The 22,561-nt window shown below is 38.4% G+C and overlaps 1 protein-coding gene across 1 annotated transcript; it reads left to right on the forward strand.

The window, feature by feature from the left end:
* Nucleotides 1–2,875: 2,875 nt before the first annotated feature.
* camk1a (calcium/calmodulin-dependent protein kinase Ia) lies at nucleotides 2,876–22,378 on the forward strand. Its single transcript, XM_004548730.6, has 12 exons — nucleotides 2,876–3,186; nucleotides 4,374–4,492; nucleotides 15,566–15,697; nucleotides 16,701–16,775; nucleotides 17,232–17,370; nucleotides 17,494–17,620; nucleotides 17,899–17,974; nucleotides 18,065–18,177; nucleotides 18,277–18,355; nucleotides 18,814–18,901; nucleotides 19,069–19,237; nucleotides 19,740–22,378. The coding sequence occupies exons 2-12, from the start codon at nucleotides 4,407–4,409 to the stop codon at nucleotides 19,841–19,843; spliced, it is 1,188 nt and encodes a 395-aa protein (XP_004548787.1). The 5' UTR covers nucleotides 2,876–3,186; nucleotides 4,374–4,406; the 3' UTR covers nucleotides 19,844–22,378.
* The last annotated feature ends 183 nt before the right edge of the window (nucleotides 22,379–22,561 follow it).

The raw sequence follows: 22,561 nt of genomic DNA on the forward strand, positions 1-22,561 counted from the left end.
TGCAGTGCTGACCCCTAGAGTCCAGCTGTAATACTGCACCGTGTACTATATTCAACGAACATTTTTACACGAATATGATTCATTGATTGACTGATTTCTAGTTCACGCCGATTTAAATCACAAGCCATACATTTATATGAATCAACACTGAAATACTAAAAGAAATTTCATATGGATCAAGTGGTTTTTCATAGTGGAGCTTCTGGAAGCATTACATAACAAGAAGCACATTCATGGGAAACAAATAACATTTAAAACAATCACAGAATTTATATTAAAAAAAATTGAATAAGAAATCACAATTGACCCAGGTGGGGGGTACACCCAGGACAGGTCACCAGTCTTTCACGGAGACAGACAACCATTTACACTTAGAATCATAAATTAACCTAACTCATGTCTTTGGACCGTGGGAGAAAGCCAGAGTACCCAGAAGCAACCCACGCAAACAGGCCCCAGCCAGTTAGGGATTCGAACTCAGTACTTTCTTGGTGTCAGGCAACAATGGTATCCACACCACTTCTTTGTGTTTTGACCTAAAGATTTGGTCAGGTTGAACCTTTTTCATGACTTTTTTTTTGGGGGGGGGGGTCAGAGACTGCAAACCCACCCAGTTGTGTTTCATCACAAACTTGGCAACCAAAAAAATTAAAGAAGATTAAAGAAATGCACAGAAATAAAACCAGGCAATGTGGTGATTTATGTGGAGAGGACACCTCCACTCCAATCAAAGTCACCTGAATCACCAGAGTACAAACATCATAACATGGAGTGGTAATGAGAACTAATATCTCAGAAGTCCCAAGCCCAAGAACCAGTGGACACAATGCATTCTGAGCTAGAACCATTGAGCAGAGTCTTCACCCTGTATGTTGTCCCTGTATTTTAACAAACATATGACATCAACTACAGAGGGATCAAGTTGATGAGCCATACTGTGGAGACAGAAGGGAAAGAGTTGTTAAAGCTAGGTTAGGAAGAGAGGTGATGATCAGCATGCATATATATATATATATATATATATATATATATATATATATATATATATATATATATATATATATATATATATATATATATATATATATATATATATATATATATATATATATATGCTTGCTTATATGCTTCATGCTAAGAAAGAGCAATCCAATGTTTGCTTTGAGAGTGTTGATACAGAAGAATAGAGAACGTCAGAACGTCAGAGGAGAGTCTTGATAGGTGGAGGTATCCTCTGGTGAGAAGAAGAATGAAAATCCATAGAAGAAAAACAGAAAATGTGTGTGAATAAGAAGGAGACAGGCTTAACAGTAAAGCTGTAAAAAGCAGATGTAGCGAAGGTAGATCATTTAAATACATGGGGAGAATGATCCAAAGCAAAGGGCAGTCCACAAGAGAGGTGAAGAAGAGAGTGCAAGTAGGTTGGAGTAGGTGAAGACAAGTCTCAGGGGTGATCTGTGACTGAAGGATAGCAACAAGAGTGAAAAGAAAGGTTTATATGTTTGATTGCAAAACCTGCTATGATGTTTGGTTTGGAGATGGTGGGATGTGAAAGAGCTAAAGATGCTAAGATTTTCATTAGGAGTGACCAGAGTGGACAAGCTTAAATATGAGAACACCAGAGGGACAGCTCGGGTTCAGACAAAGTTAGGGAGGGAAGGCTGAGATGTTTGGACATGTGCAGGGAAGGGAGAATGGATTTATGGGGTAAAGGATGTTGAAGATGGAGCTGCCAGATTCATGGATGTAGTGAAGGAGGACATGAAGAGGGCTGGTGTGACAGAGGAGGATGCGGGGGATACAGTGAGATGGAGTCAGATAATCTGCTGTGGTGAAGAGCTGAAAGAAGAAGCGTAACATATGACAAATCACATCTATGGTTACTGTATCCACAAGAAACTGAAAAAAAAACTGTACAAAAGTATAGTTTGTTGTGAAAATTATAAATGGGAGTTAAAGAAGAGTTTTTTTCATTATGGTAATTATGATTACTAGAAGAAGTTGTGGTAATGGCATATTACTTGTACTTCAGCATCACTTTGTTTGAAAAGCACATTTAAACAAGTGCTTAAGACAAAAGAAAGGAAATAAAAAACACATAAAGGAACGGCACTCAGTGATGGTTTTTATAGTATTGGAGTAAGTGTTCAGACACTAGAGCTTTTTATGAGAGAGAATTTCACTTAGCTTTTCTGTGTTATTAAGGACATTTGTATTATAATGTATTGTGCTTGGATTTACAATGTTGGCTATGCAGTACGCCCAACCAACATTTATTTACAATGATACACTGAGAAGGACAACTCCCTGCCTTTTCCCAGAAATGGCGGGCTGTGTGCTACCATCCCTGTGGAGCTTTTTCTCCCTGTGATGTTCCATGGAGACTGGTTGGTGGAGTTCTCCGTATACGTTTACCAAGAATATACATTTAGATACTCAGTGATTGTCTTCTTAGTATGTGGACAGTATCCTGCAAGTGGTGATAAAAATAAAGGAATAACAAGCACTGAATTACGACATAAATATTAAACTAAAAAAGAAACAATAATCAAACTTCATTCAAGGGGGAACGATAAACTTTTAATGAGTGAGTGAGACATTTTATTTCTTCCCGGATCTTCTCACCTGCTTTTTGTTTGTCCACACCTTTGCATGTCACTTGGCTGCCAGGAAATGGTTTAAGTGTGAGAGTGCACAGAGCTGCAAAAGAAAGATGCTTGGTGCGGAAGGGAGATTTAATCCTCTGATAATTCATGCGTAAAATAATAATTCATCCTGGGGCCATTTTGCGTTTAAAATGTTTAGTCTGCTGTAGCTAAACCGGCTTCTCTGGCTGTGATTGATAATTTATTCAAACTGGGTTGTTATGACTTTCAAAAACTCTTGAAAATTTGCCTGAATCTAACTCGCACAGTGCTTAAGGAGGAGAATTATCTGCGCTATAGTATCGCCAAAAATAAAAACTCTTCAGCTGTAACAGACAGTCGCTCGACAGTCATAAGGTGAATCGCAGATCGCGTTGTTGAGGGAACAGATAGTGATTTTATGGTGCACTACGTCCATAGACGTCTGGCTTTCTTGACGTCAGGAGAAGTCGGAGCGGACCCAGCGCTGCGCACAAGCACAGCAAGCACACTCGCTCCCAGAGGGAAGAAGAACGCATCACAGCCACAGATCGCCATTTAGGTACGTTCCCTTTTCAGTTCAACATTCATTGCAGGCTTGTTTGCGTTGTGTTATTTTTATCTGTGAGACAAAGTGCCTTTGCTCCACTTCCTTGTCGCATGTCCGCAGCCTCCTGCTTAAACCTTAAGATGCTGTCTTGATTTGACTGCCGTACCCTTGAGCACTGCAGTATGGTTCGCACACCCACATCGTCTATTCTTCCTGTAGTCTATGATAGTTGCATGTTCACCACGACCCACGAAAAACGAGCTCGCTGTGGCATTAGAAGCATATCGCATCGTTTTTAATTTCCATTCAAACTCCTTGCTTGCTTGCCATTCACGCCCTGCAGCCCTGCAGCCTCTATTGTCAAACCCTAATCACTGGAATAGCCTACACTTTCCACTTCAAAGATCTCCAAGGATTTGTATATTTGTAGATACTCATTCTTCAGAGAAACCCAATTGTTTCAAGCGAAGTGTTAAATATAGCACAGGTCCCCCAGCTAGTGTCTGCCTACAACCTACTGACCATGCGTTTGTTTTTGCCACGGTATATGGTCGCTTTCTTGTGACAGCCTCTGCTGCACTGTTTGCCCTACTTTATTAGTGGTTTTTAGAACTGGAGAACTGTCATTTTTAGTGGTTTGTGGTTTCTGTTTGTAAACTTGTCCTAGGTTTGTTGCTAAAGGTTTGTTTTGTCGTGATTTATTTCTATTTCTTATCTCATTAATGTCTACATCTTAATAAGACATACCTTGGTCATCTAATTTGTCCTGTTTAATAAATTCAAACACAAGAGCTGTTGTAATTTTGTATTTTGTCATCATGCGCTTACTTCCAGCTTTTTTTCTTGTCATTCAGTGCAGCACACCATATAACCAGAGTGTAATCTAAAACAATTAAAAAACACTGAATATTTTTGTTTAATTTTCAATATTAAACACTGTAGGAATGCACAGATTGTATACAAATTCCTAAACATGTATATCTCCACTTTGCATTTAAATCTTTGCAAACATAAAAGTAGAAGAGAAAAAGTGGATGTTTTTTCCTTAAGAATTAAAAAAAAAAAGTCTTAGAATGTAACCAAGTCACTAATTCCCCAAATTGATCATTTAATTTGTTTCTCTATTGAAAATCAATGCAGTTGATCTGAACTTAATTGTGTATACTCTGAGTCTTTTCCTTGATTATTTTTTTCCACAGCTGTAGTGTGGCGTTTCCCATCAGCATTGTAGGATGCCTCTTGGAGAGGATGGAAATGGATGGAAAAAGAAGACATCAGACATCAAAGAACATTACGACTTCAAAGAAGTGCTGGGAACGTAAGTAGTACTTACTGTTTAGTTGACAGATTTCGACTCGATGGCTGACTGGCCGAAACTTGCAAAGGCACTTCCACACCTTTTGGGAATATTTGGATGTCACGCTCCTTTTTGCTGTGTCTGCATTACACCAATACTGCTGAAATCTCAGCAACGGGAATGCCTCTATAACACTATGGATAACTAGATACAAAAACAACCATGTATGTTTAGAATTTGAATTAAATTTCCCTTCATTATTGGAGAGTCTATCATCACAAAGATAAAACCCATACAAGTACTGGTAGGTTTGTAAAGTCTGAGACATCATATAGTGAAGCTGGCATTTGTTGTCCATGCGCATTGTAACTTATGAGTACTTGCAGGTGACAGAGTGCATACGCATGTTGCATGATTTAATGTGGTGAAAGCAAAATAATGAGGATTAACACAGCCTGACATAGCCATTCTACCATATATTTCCACACCATTTAACGACTGTGTAGCACCTATCACTGATCTAAACCATGCTCTCAGGAAGGCAGCTACCATGGCATCACCAACTGATTTGCAACTGCAAGCTTCAGTGTTTTTACTATCCTCATTTTTTGCTGTTGTTGTTGTTGTTATTTGTTTGTTTTGTTTAGGTAGCAATGACCATATTTCAGCAAGAGGGTGGAGTTGTCATGGTAACAAGCAAACCATGTTAGTGCATTTGTTAGTTGTCAGATAATTCAATTAAAATGCTTCAAAAGGTATCAAAAGCAGAAGCACAGTGTAGTGGTCCAGTTCAGTGACTCCAACTAGTGGAGAAAGGGACCAGCAGATACCAATCGACTGCAGCTGCCTGTGTAAAAAATACAATTAAATGCAATAAAAAAAGCAAAAAGCAAATGTACTCGCTCGAATTGTTATGAAGGGAGAAACTATCCATAGAGATGAAAACACTTTTCGTACCAGAATGTAAAACAGACTGTTTAGTGCTTTAAATTTTGTCATTTTAACATGGAGTCTAATGGGACTGATTTGTTTTGGGAACTTGCCTCCAGTGGTCAGCAGAAGAACTGCAGTTTTCAACACAAACGTAAAAAAAACTTTTGGCTCCAGAGGTTAGTGCTTGAGGAGGATGTGAAATACTTGTAGGCTGTTTGTTCTGGGTTTCCTCTTTCCTACAGTATACATAATACATTTTCTCCTTTTATGAAAACTCTAAAGTAAAAAAAAGAAAGAATAAGAACACATTTCATACTAACATAAAATCAATGTAACTGGATAGATCCCTTTTATTTAAACCAGTTATGAAATTGTAATTTTCAGTATGACTTGTTACTCTTTATCCTTTTCATATGTGTCTGTGGGAGCTACTCCATCATGGCTGACAGGAGGATATAAGACTGTTGTATGAACTCCAAACTTGGGTAATCAGGAGAAGTTGGCTGTAACTGCTGACTGCAGTTTGCCAGAAAATCTGTTGAAGCTTGAGTCCAACCAGTCATGTAAAATCTGGCGGTGAATCATATTTCCCGCTGCCCTCATATTGACCCTGATTACATTTTGTTATTGCCTCATAGTCTGGAATTTGAAATACATTTTAAATCTTGATTTAATAAGTCTACCAAATTAATCTTCAACCAGCTGGGTTCAGGTTGCCTTGCAGTCTGTGATGGTGAAGCATGGGTTCATGCAGACCTGCATCTGCACCCTCCAGGGGGACAGGACTGAGCCCAGATGGTCAGGTGGGCACCTCTCCACCCCTAAACTGAGTACAAGTGACCTAGCACACATCCACCTGTGATGACACGGGTGTGCCATATGTAGTGTGGCTGTTTTCTCTCCTCTTGGAATCACACCTGCTTCCCCAGAGAGGCAACACAGAATCAGATATTAATGACTGCACAACTCTGGTCCCCATCCAAAACTGTGAGATAGCAGTGGGTAGATGACACTGTCTCGTTATCTAAAACACTGTAAGAGACAGAAAATCTGTCTCTCAGAGCTGTGCATGCTGTCTGTAATGCACTTTGACTGTATGTTTCAGATTTCATGACTGCTGCTTAATGCTCATAACTCCTGAAATGATTCTACCAGGACTCCACAGCAACTTAAAACAGTGACTGTTAAAGTATGATATTAAAGGTTATATAACTTGGATTGAAGTGAGTAAAATGCCAGGATGCCATGCACTCTTATTCCAGAAAAAAACGAGAAAAAGAAAATGCTGTAGTAATATTCTTTCCCTCCTGTCACTATAGCTGGACCTAGCAGAGGGTAGAATTAATGTGTTGACGGAAAGCTCCTTATGCTCAGAGAAAAGATTACTGGGGAGCTTTATCCAGGAATTCAGTGTGTGAAGTTAATTGATTTATGTTGAAATATTATATTCAGATCCGAATAATCCTCACAGTTCTACCTCTGTTTGAAGTCCACTGGAGAACAAATTGTCCTCATGGTAGTGTTAGCAGATGGGGGAAAAGAAATCCCCCCTCTACAATTAATATACCTGCCTTGCTTTGGAGACTGTTTTTCACTTTTGTTATTGTCATGCTTTTCTCCTTCAACACTGTGAATTACCAAGAATGAAATGAATGAGACAGAGTTGTAGGGCACTATAGAGTCTTGGGATTCTGTTAGTGTAATGAAATTGTACACAAAATTGTACTTTTCCCAAAACAGAATATTTGGGTGTCATGCTCTTAAAAATTTGCCACTTTTTAGCCTCTTGGTGTGTTAAACTATTCATCGGTTTATTTAGGACACCTCCTGAAAACAGACAACTTGTTTCTGTCCAGAGGTAATGCGTTCAATCTACCAGTTTCTCCAGAGCACATTCACTCTAATCCTCAACACACTTTTTTTTTCATTTATTGACAAAACCCAAGTGTCATCGGATGATTAGATAAATTGTGTCAGGCAACCAAGTGAGACTCCATCAAGATACAGTTTTTAACACCTACCTAATCGGGGCTGGTTGGGGCTCATGTGGTGGCACGCTCTATCCCCCTCCCTGTTCCTAATGTATGACTGTGAGCCTAATTTATTTATGGGTCAATATTATCAGCTATTATTAGATATTTGATGATCTATTGGAATGTGTATTCATAACAGTTGATAAATTAAAATGTAAAAAGTGAGAAGAGACATGAGAAACAACTTTCAACCCTGTGATGAATGCTGACGTTGTGTTCTCATTGGCTCCATTTTTAGTCACCACCATGATTTGTATATGCACCAGCATATACAAAGACACTACATTTGTGCAAATTAATTGCATGCTGTGTGTTCAAATGTTTGTGCATGTTGGATGTTTTTCCCCCAGAGTTGGGGTCATTACTCAAAAAAGTAATGTATTACACATATCACACAGAATATTTTTAAATAAAGCAGTATGTTACTTAATTACTCCAACATGAACAGGTAAAAACGAAGCCTGCTGCCTGACTGCTCAGCAGTTTGTTTCCTGTTGAAGTTCAGGGTCTGGCTGCTGGGGTGGGATCAGCATTCACTCAGCTTTAACATCACTCTGGGGTCTTCGCTAGCTTACCGTTAGCATGCTGTCTGTGCAGGTGATTTCTAAGAGCAAAAGGTGCGTTAGCAGCATAATGTAGTTGTTTGCAATTTATACTTTACCATTGCACTCTTCTCCTTTTGTGCAGTCAAAACAAAATGTCCATAGCTCCACTTTAGACTGCACAACAACTTCCCTCCTCCAGCACACAAACTGAAATCAACTGATTGTAGCGTATTTGCTAGTAGGACAGATAGAAAAGCCGACAATGCATTCCAAGGAATCAAACTACTCAAACTGGTTCTTCATTCCCATCTCTAGATATATCAGAGTATCACATTTATAAATCATAAAGTGTCATGAAGTATCGATATCCATCTTAAAGAGCTTATATCAGTCAACCTTTACTTTGTGGAACTACTAATGTTAAAAGGAAGTACATGAATGCAGAACGTGTTACCAAAGGGTCAAGGGTCAATCTCAAAGGGTCAAGGGTAAATCTTTCATCATGAAAAATGCAGTAAACAAATACAGATAGAATCTTTTTTGTTTGTTTGTTTGTTCCTGGAATTAATAGTCATAACTAGTAGACAAAAGTTCAGATTATATTTTGATACTTGTTATGGAGGTGTAACATGCGATGACAGTCTAGCTGACTCAAGTTTCTTCTGTGTTGGCCCTCTTTACCGAGAGTGTTTGTTTAAGACTTTAAGATGGAAGGAGAGTCCAGGGACCGAGGCATTGCTGTAGTTACTGTGGTTTATTACTGCCATTAATACTGAAAGCCTTCGCTTTTCTGTATCTCAGTTGTCCAAATAGATGTCTTTTTGTTTTACAGTGTGGATAAATGTCCTCTGAAATCACTTAATTTACTGTGTTTATTTACAAAACAGAACGCTGCAGCTTGACTTTAATCATGAACAGTGATAGTGTGCAGGAACATAAGTTCAGTTTATGAGTGCTGTGGACAGGGATTATACCCATGAGCTGGTAGCTTGTCTAACAGAAATGAGCTACACAGAGGCTACTTAACAAATCATTTAAACCACAAAACAGTAGTAAAATCAGTCTTAAGCTTCCACAGCAGAGTGATTCTGAAGTTTACTGCTGATGCCTGATTCTTCTTTTAGAGCCCCCGGTTAAGGAACAAGGTAATTACATGATACAGGTTTTAGAGGAATAATGCAATAAGTTCACAATCATAGTTTACACCTAAGCGATGGTATCTGACTCACTTTTGGAATACCCCTTGTTTCAATTAGTTTTAACATCAAGACCTAACTGACATTTTAAAAGGGAAGCTATTTGGCATAAAGTATGACTCATAAAGACAGGATAACAATAAAATGAGCCTTAATTTCAAATAAAACAAAGAGATGAGGCAGGTCAGCTTTAAGAACTACTTGTGCTGTAAAGGTGGATGATGAATATAAATATTGTGACTGTGCAGTACTCAGAATCACTGGAAAGCACTTGTGCTGGTTAGTTTGTTTGAAGAGAATAGGAGAGGAGTGAAGAGGTTCGACTTACACATAACTCTAGCAGTGTGAAGGGAGAACGTACAGTTGTACAATTGTTGGTGAATAGTCCACTCCACTCCCAAGCTTTGGTGGTGTGAATGTATAAAGATATTTTTGCAATGCGAAAAATGGATCTAGAGATAATTTTGAATTGGATTGTACTATATATCCACAGAGATGCAGTCTTCTTTTACACTCTCTCAAGCCCACACACACACACACACACACACACACACACACACACACACACACACACACACACACACACACACACACACACACACACACACACACACACTATGGATTGGACTAAAACGGGAATGGTTTTTTTGGGACTTGGAGGCGTGTTGGGTTTGAAGTGAGTATTTTGTATCAGGTGAGATCGATAGGCTTACGGGTCCTTGTAGATGTTTTCAAAAAGGGCAACAGTTTTTACTGATTGAGAAGCTATCACCTAAAATAAAAAAAGAACCTGATAAAAGTAATTGCCACAAAAAATTATATTTTTGAACTAAGGAACTCTCAGAACTTAGAAAAAGTATTCATTCTTAAGTAGCAAATACTTAGACCCGTATGTGACAACCTGTGTTCAGTGAATATATAGTGTTAGTGTACAGTTAGGGTTACCATCTATGATACTTAGAACCCAGGGGGTTAAGGCTGCAACTTTATGTTGCAACTGTATGAAGTCACTGGCTTAAGACTAAAACGGTGCAAATACACTCACTGGCCACTTCATTAGATACAGCTTGTTAGAAGCCTTGGTTTTAACAAGGGATTATTTGAGTTATAGTTACCTGCATATCAGTTCTGCCCATTGTCCTCTGACCTCTGGAAACAACAAGGCATTTTCACACAGAGAACTGAGGGTCACTGGATATTTTATTTTTCCTGACCAGTCTCTGGAAACTCTGTTTTCAGATTGTTGTGTGAGAAAATCCAACTAGATCAGAAGTTTTTGAAATATTCAGATCAATCAATCACCATCACTCAGACCATGTTCAAAGACACCTTTCTCCTCCTTTCTGATGCTCGATTTGAACTCCTGCAGGTCTATATGCTGCCTATGACATTTGTGTTAACAAAGTATTGAAAAGGTGTACCTAATGAAGTGGCCAATGGGTGTATATATGTGCAAAAGCCTTCTCTTGAAACCTGTGTAAAAATACATAGAAATAGCATGTAAGGCAATGACAGAGTTTGTACCGTGTTAATGCCTCTACAGATGGCTACAGACATTCACTGTGCTTCCTCTCTTATTATCTGCAACCAATCACCAACGGAAAATTTTGATCCGACCACTTTAAAAAATTAACAAAAAAATGAGGGGTGGCTCAAGACTTTTGCACAGTACTGTATATGTACAAAAATGAAAGCATGTGTGTGTGTGTGTGTGTTGTACAGTACAGTGATACCACTAATTAGAGTGAAAGCAATGCGAGACATTGATATGAGAATGTGTGAATCAATATTTGTCCATTTAGACAGCTGGGCTGATAGTGTCATCACCAACTTGTGTTTTTTTTGTGTGTGTGTCTATCTATCTATCTATCTATCTATCTATCTATCTATCTATCTATCTATCTATCTATCTATCTATCTATCTATCTATCTATCTATCTATCTATCTATCTATCTATCTATCTATCTATCTATCTATCTATCTATCTATCTTCTTTTACAAGATGTCTTATTCTAACTGCCAAGATGACAGATGCATCAGTTATGAGTCTTGAGTCCAGTGACTCATGTGAAATGTATTTATTTTAGTTTCTTAACAGCGAGTTGATGCACATGCCAGGATTATTTACTGGCATTAAATACATTTCCATTGTATGTTACCAATTGCTGGTTAGATACAGAAACAATGTTTTAATCAGAGACTGAAAAAAAGAAAACCTTACAGCTGGATGAGAACATACAGCCCCATTTTTGCGCCTGTCCAGGGTTAAAATACACAGCACTCCACATATTCTCATTAGTTTAGAGCAACAGCTACAGTAGCTTCCTCTGTGTTCCTCTCCAAAACCCATTGAGAGTCCACCCCTACTATGTCTCCAAGGAGAAATGAGCAACTGGATGGTTAATTACAGTGTGTCTCATGGCAACAGTGGGGAAGTGTGTACATGTGTGTGTATGTGCGTGTTTATATGTACATCTATGATGATCCTTTTCTGGCTCTGTCGTCTGCTCTGTCATTCTGTCACTCACAGATCTGTGCTGAAATCACGCAGTCATATTGTTTTAAGAACACTTTCGACCATTATACAGCCTCATAGTTCTGTTACAGCTAATGATATTTTATGTTTACACATGTTAAATTACATTTTGGATAATATATTTTTATATTCTTTTATGTATATTCTTTTTCCATTCTTGTCTCAGCCTTTACTGTAGTACTAAGAGACTGACTTTTTTCAGTCACATGACATTGTTTAGAGCAAAGTGAATAAACTGTGGGATTGAACTCTCAATTAGGCAATAGTGATGAGAGGTGGGCGATACAGCTTGAAAATTATATCATTATATATCAAGGAAATCTGTGACTATGAAATCTATGATAATATAGAAAAAAACCTCAACAATGTTTCATCAGTAATTGCAGCTTGCAGGCAGCAGTATTTATCAGTGCAAACACAATGAAGAGCACTTCCCATCCTTCTTTTCCAATGAGGTACTGTCACTGATGACAGACTACCTAATTCAAAATGTGAATCTATTCCCACAAGGTGCTTGCAGTAGATGCACCATTATAGTACAATAGTGGTGACACAGCATTATTTCCAGTGACACAGCATAAATCCCATGTAAGCACAAAAAGTAGCCTAGGTCATGTTTTTCACTGAAATTTTAAAGTAAACGTACTAAAGAAAACTGCTTGACAGAATACCTAGCAACCTAGCATTGTAACTGTTTAGTAGTCAGTAAAATATTGTTACATAATAAAGCTGAAATCGAAAAATATTTTCTACTGGAGATGATAGTTAGGTTGACATTGTTGCTATCTGCTAGAATCACCTCCTCATGAATCTTTAAAGCTTGTTTTTTTTTTTTTTTCCGCCTCAAATGGTGGAACAAGTTTTTTTCCGCTTTTAGTGGGAACAGTTGTTTTTGTTTTGTTTGTTTGCATATTTTGCAAAGCATTGCATTTTATGTACTTAGTCTTCACTGGGGACTGACTAAGTGCTCTCACTCTCGGACATGCCTGTGCTAGTGCCATTGTTGTTTGCTCCCTACTGTGAGAGGGTGTTTTTAAATGTACTCCAGTAATATTGTATGATAAGGCACAGCCCTAATGGTCCAGATGGTAGCTATAACTGCTAAAAAAAAAAACTGATAACATTTTAAACCCAAACCTGAGCTGGCACGTTTTTCTGTTCAGGAAAGTAAAACTTCAAACTTAAAAAGTAAAATTTTAATTTGCAAAGTAATAAAAAATATCGATCTTCTTTACTGTTTTTTCCTTTCCTTTTTTGTAAAACAGTAAATGAGAAAATTCATAGATAATAACAATAATTACATTTTTCCATTAAAATGTTTCACATAAAAACGTGAAAAAATATATTTTTGTAATTACCAGTAACTTTAATTTACAGCGGCTGTGGCATTAACCTTACCTTTGGTGGGATCTAATAATTTGTTAAGCACTATATGTATTTATGTCTTTTAATCTTCATTTGTTGTTTATTGTTTTTTATGGCTATTGTATTGTGCTGATATTTTGCTGTCTGATATTATAGCATTTTGAACAGTACAGATTTGCACTCTGCACCTATAAAAAGTGATGATTTTTCTTTCTTGTTGTTTCACTGTTTTGTCAGTCACTTTGGTGCATATCTCAAATCACTGCAGAACAATTACTGGTGGTGTTTCTTATCAAAAACACACAGTAGTCTGCACACTCAAAATCTTTATCAGTACAAAGTAAACAGACTTTAGCTGTCAGTGTAACAGTGAATTCTGTGTTTTGTGACGTAAACTGCACTGTGGGTTTAAAGGCAATGATTGAAAATCCACAAGGTCACACTTTTCCAGTACAACAGTACACATTACAGCATATGGGTGACTGGACAAGATTCACATTTATACCTGTGTAATTTGTACTGCAATTTGCTAACAGATCCTATTATTTTGATATGGAAAATAAAAAGATAAGATTCTTTCACAGCCCTTTATCAGAATCGGTCACAATGAAATTCTGTTATTTCGGCATGTTTTAACTTGTTCAAAAGGATTGACACCTGGGTGCTTTAGAGTTAGTATAGAAGGAGCTGTTCTATACAATTTGAGCTGCATTACACAAGCATTTAATAATGTGGGCAGTTAGTATTAATGTCCACAAATGTGCCAAAGCTTTAAAAGGAATGAGCCCTATGATGTGTGCGGTAATGTGGAAGTTGAACAGGTAGTTCTAAGAATTTCAGAGAAATGTATCAAAGCAAGGAAGTGTGTAAATGCCATTTATAAAGTTGATGAGACAGTTCTTATACAATGTAACAGTACATTTCAGACACATGTTAAAATGAGATAATACTGCCTACATTTCCATGAGAAAGACACGTGATCAAATTAGGATTTCCATAGGTCTCTCTCCCCCCTGAGGTGTTGATTGCCTTACTTTCAATAATCCCCATAAAGTTAGACAGAGTTTTACTGACCGATAGTGTAAGTTTAGCACTCTTGACCCTCTGATGAAAGCCTATGTAGCTACAAATGCTGCAGGCTTAAACATATTAAAATGCTTTCAGGGGTCGATGAGAAATGGACGTTTATGCAATTTTGCTCTGAGACTATTTTAAGGACGTTTTAAAAATGAAACCAGAGATGTGTGTTAGAATTGGTTGCTTTCTTGTGCATCAGCTTCACTATGCAAATGTTTCCAGTGCTTTGGTTCGCTGAGCACAAGATGGCCACGGTGCAAAGCCATCTCAAGGATTACCACGGATTCAGGCAGAGCATTTATTATGGAGAGATGACAGAAAAAATAGAAGAAGAAGAACATTACATCAGCTTTGTAATTACATATTAATTAACTTTAAAAGCAGAAGGAATATAAAGCGAGCAATTATTATTTAAGATTTTTATTAAAATCCAAACATTTTCAGTTTTGGCTCAAAAGATGACGTATTCTAAAACTTGAACATCAAACATCCGTTTGTGTTTTGAGTGACAGTGTTGCTTCGCACACATGGAAAGGATCCCTGTGGTTGCTAACAATGTTGGTGCATTCAGGTCTCCTCCTGAGCTCCCTCCCACGCTCCTGTGGGGAGACTGTGTAAATACAAACTATTCTGCCTCTCATCATCACCAGACCGTAATCTATAATGCAGTCTAGTCTCCCTCAGATACAGCTACACTACATTTACTCTATCTATTATTGAACATCGTTTCCTTTTTTAAAACAACTTCTCTTCCCATCTTTCTACGTGACTGTTGCATCACCTCCCGAGCCTTTTCTCGGCCCCCCAAAATCCTCTTGGTAATGCCACCGTTGTGAATTATTCATCTAAACATCGCTCTCTCACGCGCACACCTTTGCAACACAAACACAAACCCTGATGGTTTGAATGCAGTGTATGAGGTCTGGTGTGGTTAAGTGGTAAATTAAACATTGGTGTTTTCATAGCACTTTTCCAGGCCTATTGACCGCTCATGCATTAATGCACAAATACAGTGCCTCATTCAGTGCGTGCAGCCCTTTATCAATCACACTCTCAGAGAGGGAAATTCATTTTCATTATTTTGCACAAGGACGGAACAACATGCACACCAGAGGAGCTGGGGTTCAAACCACCAACCTTCCAGTTAGCAGAACATATAAGAAGAAATAAGAAGATTGCACCAAAAACCTGTATATTCAAACATATATAGTTATTTTTTATTTATTAGAGCTTATAAGCATGAATGTTTTGTTAAAAAAACAAAACAAAAAACAACTCTTCATGTGTTATTCTTTCATGTCACACTCTCTAGGCATCGTGGCACAAAGCTTTCTGATTTTGTCCGTTTCAGTCCACACGTCTCTCAATTACTGTCTGATTGGTGCATGTACGCTTGTGTGTGTTTTAGGGGTGCTTTCTCCGAGGTGGTTCTAGCAGAGGAAAAGAGGACTCAGAGGCTCGTGGCCATTAAGTGCATTCCCAAGAAAGCGTTGGAAGGCAAAGAGAACAATATCGAAAATGAGATCGCAGTACTACACAGGTGAGGCCGCTGGAGTTGCTCGCGATGCATCGGCTGCTGCTTTGTGTCCAGCTGGAAGGATCAATCAGTGCAGCCTGGTACTACAGTGCATATACATCACTCCAAAATATATGCAAGGGGTCAATTGAATGGGTGACTAAATGCATGGTGTCAGTTGAAACAGTAGGATTGTGCACCGGAAATGTCAGGAGTAAAGAAGATAGACCTATTTTTAGTGTCCCTGTTGCCAGGGCAACAGCACACAGAGGCGGAGATGGTGTGGAGTTCCCCGCAGCAGTGTACTGAAGAAAGAGAAAGAGACATAGAGGGAGGAGAAGTGGAGAGGGTGGGGTGGGGGGAGTATTATAGAGGGAGAATGATATGAAAGAATGGGAGGAGTGGACAGAATATTTAAGTCAGAATGAAATAAATAAGAGAGACATGAGAGTGAGGGAGATGAGGGAAGTTTGAAAAAAATGATCTGAGAAAAGACAGAGGGATTCTCTCACCCTACGAAAAGTCACATTAGCCCTTCTCAGCTGCTGTTGTGTTAGTGATGCCTCATATGCTTTCAACTTGACTCAGCAGCCGAGAGAGATGCTCAACCTTCTGTTGGCTGGTTCATAACAATAAGCAATCCAAATCAATGTTTTAAGAGACTAACATTTGTTATAACCATGCTATTAGGCCCTATAAGTGTTTTTCGTTCATTTCTGCAGGTGCAGAAAAGAGTCAAGAGGTAATCTGTCTAAAACTTAGCTGTGATTTTTCTGGGAGGCTGTCACATTTTCTATTTTTAGGGAGCAGTGTAAATACCTTGTTTTGACCTGAGTTCACCATTGTACACATCAGGGAAAAGAGAGAGCAGCGCTCACTAAAATGGGAATTATGCAGCAAGAATGCCATCTGGTGACCAATTAAATATAAACGTTTGGTGTTTGGTGAAATGTGACTTGTTTAAAAAAGAAAATGAATGAATAAAAAAAAAACAGATTTCTGATGATTTCTGTTTGTGAATTTTCAGAATCAAGCACCCCAATATTGTTTCGCTGGAGGACATCTTTGAAAGTACATCCCACCTTTATCTTGTCATGCAGCTGTGAGTTCTCCTTCCTCATTGCTTTCACACTGCCAACTGCACAACACAAGATACACATGCCTCTCATATTTTTCTTTAAAATAGCCTGGAAACATTTGATTTTGTTCTGTTAATTTAGAGAAAACAAATCAGGAAAAAGCTTCTTTTTAAAAAAAATCTGTTACATATGGCATTATGTAACACCTCAAATTTGACAGTGTATCATATTCGTATTAATATATGTCATTTCAAATGTTCAAACTCATGAAATCACTAGCAGGATGAAGCAGTCTTACGTAATTCGGACAATTTGCTAAAATTCAGTAAACCGTTGGAAACGACAGTAATAATCATAAAAGAATAAGATAATAGATTTTTTTTAATTTAAACAAATTTAAGCTCATGTTGAAGAGAAAATCACTTCTAATATTTGCAGTACTGTAGAGACTCTTTCCCCTGATTTTGTTTTACTGACAGGGTGTCTGGAGGTGAGCTTTTTGACAGAATTGTGGAGAAAGGTTTCTACACGGAGAGAGATGCCAGCCAGCTCATCCATCAAATCTTGGATGCAGTCAAATACCTCCATGATATGGGGATAGTCCACAGAGACTTGAAGGTATCTTAATTCAGCAAAAGACAGAGATATAAAAGCTCAACCTGTCTTGCAGTTGGCTTGTTTTTCTTTCTTTTCTCTTTTTTTTCTAACCTTCCTCTTTGATCTTTCTTCTTGTCTCTGCAGCCGGAGAATTTGCTGTATTACAGTATGGATGAAGACTCGAAGATTATGATCAGTGACTTTGGACTGTCAAAAATTGAGGGGGCGGGCAGCGTCATGTCCACAGCCTGTGGTACTCCTGGATATGTGGGTGAGGCATTCAATTTTCTGGTCTTCTCACGTCCCCCCTTCTCTTTCATGTGAGCTTAGCACTAGCTGTTTCAGCTGATATCCCCTCTTTATACTCTGCATTGTGAGAGGCTCTTTCATCCACTATTGAGTCAACTGCAAGTGTTTCAGAAGTGCTCTCTACCTGTTTAACATGACCTGGCAGATCACATAGTATTACTGAAAGGTCAAGATTACTTGAATTCATCCTCACCGCTGCTCTGTCTCTATACTTTCTCACTCTGTGAATGTTGACTGCAGCTCCTGAGGTGCTCGCTCAGAAGCCATACAGTAAAGCAGTGGATTGCTGGTCCATAGGAGTAATTTCTTATATTCTGTAAGTCACAGTTTATTTATCCCTGAGAAGTATAGAGAGCGTTTGGAGGGGGTTTCTTGCATTAAATAAAATCCAATGTCGTTTCTACAGCTTATGTGGCTATCCTCCGTTTTACGATGAGAATGACGCCAAGTTGTTTGAGCAGATTCTGAAAGCAGAATATGAATTTGACTCTCCATACTGGGATGACATCTCAGATTCAGGTAACCATGAAATGTCTACTACAAATACAGATTAAAAAAATACATAAATAGCAACAAATGAGATTATTATTTGTACATGAACTTAAATTTCGTTGGCAGCCAAAGACTTCATCTGTCACCTGATGGAAAAAGACCCTTTGAAAAGATACACATGTGAGCAGGCGCTCCAGCATCCATGGTAGGAAAGCTAAAATACTGGATCTATATGTAGCTGCTATAATGTCATAAGCAGCAGTCTGAAAATGTTTTCAAGTTTTTATTTATATATTTGTTATATTTTATTTTTTAAATTTTTCTGGTTTCTCAGGGGTGACATTTCGGCTTCTTTAATATCGCAAGATACAACAATCAATCAGTTATTGACTGCAATATTGTTTATTGTTTTTTCTTACTGTCAGTGTGCATATAACTGATTGCTTTAGCTGACTCATCTCTTTGATTGTGCATTGTCAGATGTTTGGGAAAAGCCCAAAGAAACATTTCTACATTGCAGATCAGCAGATCAGTGTTCTACAGATTGGCTTATGCTTCAGTGAAGTAATGCTTAGCCATGAATGATGCTAATTGTTTACAATATGATGTCTCAGTCATGTGCCTAAAATTCCTGTAATTTCTCCAATTCTTGGTGACTTTCAGGATATGTGGTGACACAGCTCTGGATAAGAATATCCACGAATCTGTCAGCGCACAAATCAAGAAGAACTTTGCCAAAAGTAAATGGAAGGTCAGTTCCTCGGCTGAATCACGCAGCACCCTGTGGGAAGAGGTGTATTAAGATTGCCAGGAGTTTCATTTTGTACGGCTTAACTGTTTTCCTCCTTCAGTAGCTGTCAGACACAGAAGGTTCTTACTATTTTTTTTCCCCTTCCACTCTTCCCTCTCTCCATGTAGCAAGCATTTAATGCCACAGCAGTGGTGCGCCACATGCGGAAGTTGCAGCTGGGCACTAGTCTCGAGGGACCCAGTCAGATTACTCCCACCAGCCCCTGCCATGGACATCTGCTCCCAGAGGAAGAGGAGGAGGAGGATGACGATTTGGGGAATGGCGAGGAGGAGAGCTGTAAGTTAGCAGTTCACAGTGAATGAACATATGGAAATTCAATTTTTTCCCAGGAAAATTTAGGTGATTCAAGGTGTATGTTTTTAGAAATTGTGTGAATTTTCATGTCAAAGGAGATGAGTTTAACATGTATATAATAATATCATAGTTACTGTAATTATCAGCTGCAATTAAACCAAAAACAAACTATTTTATTTTAGACAAAATTTCTTCCTTATTTAGGATAGCCCTAAAATGTAAGTTCACAATAATTTATGATGTTTGCGGTAAGGTTTTCAGTCATACAACCACACTGATTTGTCATGAGATGTGAATCTGGTACAATTGGAAATCTTGCCTATTTCTATCATCAGCCCAATATGATGTGGGTGTAGAATTAGGAAGAGGAGCTAGCTGGATTAGGCCAATTTACACTTACTTTGAACAGACAGACTCAAGCTCTTACACCAACCATGGATAATCTCAGACCCCAGAATAATCCGTGCTCTGCTCTAACATCCAGTGTCTAACTACGAGGATGGCCGTCGTGGAAGCAATGAGGGCAGCACGGATCGGGACAGCCTGAGAAGCTGCACCTACTGCTGCAGGCCAACTAGTCGGATCTGAGCACAACCTAATAGTGTTGTCATGTCACATCGAATCCCTGGAGCGCCCAGAGCCCGCCGACCCGCTGACCCGCCGACCCGCCCAGTCTGGCCAGGAATGCAGAGCAGCTATCAGGCACGGTCTACCAGAGTACATCCACAGCCAGCAGGTCACTGTTACAGTGCAGACAAAACATACATTTCCTTTGCCTGGGAAAAAAAAGAAAAAGAAAAGATAAATAATAATTTTTAAAAAAGAAAAAACTTCATGAGTGAAGATTTACAAGTTTTAACTGCATTGCATTAATGGTAAACAAAGCTGCTTCAAGTAGGCATGGCTCTTTTAAAGGATCTTGCAATATGTTGGTCCAGAAACCCTCCGCCAATACTCCTCCACCACCACCATTAAAGCACGCTGCTGAAAAAATCTAGGTGAATGTGGCCATTGACATTTTGCTAGTACTATAAGTGGTTGGCTTCAGGAAGGGCCTAGAGTTTTAATCTGTGATGAGATAAAGGTATTCTCTTTGATTACGTATCTCTTATATTATCTGTCATCTGCAGTACCTCTAATCGCAGTTACAATGGGCGTCCATCTGGACCACATGCTAGACATTTCTCGCAGCCTTCTCCAAAAATCTGGCCAGACAGGGGGGAAAAAAGCTAATGAAAAGAGTACTGAAAGCTCCTTCTGCATGTCTTTATACTCTTCACCCATCAATATGACTCAGTCTAGTCATCGACCAAGTAGCTGTTTAGTTAAATCTCAAGCTGTGTCTTCACTGCTGATTTCACCTGCCTATCTATTTCTGTTTGGTTAACCCCTTTTTCCCCCTCACATTGTCACTATTTAGTGTTTCTGTCTTTAAAAAAAAATAAGTATTCACTTCTTTTGTTTAAAGCCTATTTGCAAAGGAGATAATTGAAAGTGAAGGGTGATTCTGGGGTTCTGGACTCTATTCTGGCTCAGACTGGGTTTGTGAAGGGTCATTCTGACCTGAAGTGTCTGCATGCTTTTTGTTAGGGAAAACACTGAAATGTACGAATATCAAAAGGAGACTTCTTTGTTTTTTTTTTCTTTGTTTGTTTGTTTGTTTTATGGCTGTTCTGTTATCTGAGGCTCAAACTGAGATCCCCAAAAGTCTGGAAATCACAGTAATCTCACCTTCCTCCATTGGCATTCGTCATGTTAGAAAAAGCATACAGAGAATCCACAACAAGTGGGAAGAAAACAAACATAACCATATCATGTTCATCCTCCCTGTTTTGTTTCTGACAAAGTGTCTAAATGTCCGCCGGCTGTCAGTCTCGAGGTCTGGCTCCAGAGGGATCTCAGTCTGCGCGCTCCGCCTGCTTTGTGCTGTGCACCTCTAGTGGAAGAAGTTTTGGTCTACTGTTTGCATGACCTGGTTCAATATGTTTACATGAATGATGATCAATTAGTATAAACACACATGATTATTATTACTCTGTTGTACTGAAAAAAAAAAGATGTAATACTGTAATTTTGAGATATATAATGTGAAGTGAGTAACACCAGAAGTAATGTTGTTAACAGAATACAACACAGCACAGTGGACTTATCATTTGCATTGACTGTGATGGTCAAGTCTCTACCTGAGTGACAATTCTCCTGTACTATGTTTATTTCCATCTGGACTCTCTTTTAATCGTTCTGGGTTTTTTTTGCTTTTATTACTTATGTTGAATCTCTCCAACAAATAATTACTAGCTGATATCTAGACAGTGATAGGGGAAAAAACACATCAGTGCCATTGTGTGCATCACCTGTCTGCCAGTGTACAAGCTTTGTTCCTCCAGAGCAAAAGGCCCAAAATACTAAAGCCATACAGGGAAATTGGAATGCTTTACTAAAGATACAGATCAAGCATGTCATCATTTTTTAAATGTATGACTCAGGTGAAGGACGGCCTTCGAGAGATTTAAAACAGAAAAGGAGTGTGACAAAGCATTTTCCCTCCAACAGCTTGCTAGAATTACTTAAATCCTGACACTTGTGTTGTGTTACATTAGTACGCAAGCAGTCCACTTTAGTTGAATTTAAACCTGTTTATTTCCCCCACTCGTATTATTATTTCCCCTCATTTTGTTATTGATACATATAGTACAGTAAAAGAAGGCTATCACTCTGGATTTACATGACTGTAATTGTGGAAAATATGCAAACTGTGTTTGAAGGGCTTAATGTTAACTGTAAGATAGCCAGTGTTGATGACTTTGAGAAACTGGCTATTATATGTTTGGTAATGACCTTCTGTTCAACCTTTCCTGGGATTTGTTTCCACTTGGCTGTGTTTTTTAAAGCTTATATTACCCATTACAAACACATCTAAATTCATAAAGAAACACGTGTATATTATATATATAAATATAAATATAAGTATATATTGTATATCCTTTTTTGTAAAAGCTGTTTTGAGCTACAAATGTATGGATGCAATGCATCATGGGTTATTGAACAAGATGTAAGAAAATAAGATTTGTACCCACAGAGATATGATTGCTGAAACTGAAATAAAACTTCCTTGTCTATGCATTGTGTGTTCTGTCATAATATAATAACCAGGTTTCTGAAAGATTTCAGGTGAAACTGTAGAAATGTAAAGTGTGCTGATTCCAAATAGTCTGCAAAAGGCAATGCATTCACTTTTTTAAATGCGGTGCTTCTTAACTCGCCAATCTCAATACTACAAAATTACAACTTTTAAAATAACCACGA

Source organism: Maylandia zebra, linkage group LG5, assembly GCF_041146795.1.
Source record: "Maylandia zebra isolate NMK-2024a linkage group LG5, Mzebra_GT3a, whole genome shotgun sequence".
Classification (NCBI taxonomy): domain Eukaryota; kingdom Metazoa; phylum Chordata; class Actinopteri; order Cichliformes; family Cichlidae; genus Maylandia; species Maylandia zebra.

What these genes read in the sequence shown, in the direction of transcription:
- camk1a (XM_004548730.6), top strand. Translation starts at nt 4,407, where the DNA reads ATGCCTCTTGGAGAGGATGGAAATGGATGGAAAAAGAAGACATCAGAC. An exon ending in TAGTCCACAGAGACTTGAAG is followed by an intron (nt 17,371 to 17,493) that starts GTATCTTAATTC and finishes TTGTCTCTGCAG; the next exon opens with CCGGAGAATTTGCTGTATTA. An exon ending in TTGCCAAAAGTAAATGGAAG is followed by an intron (nt 18,902 to 19,068) that starts GTCAGTTCCTCG and finishes CTCTCCATGTAG; the next exon opens with CAAGCATTTAATGCCACAGC.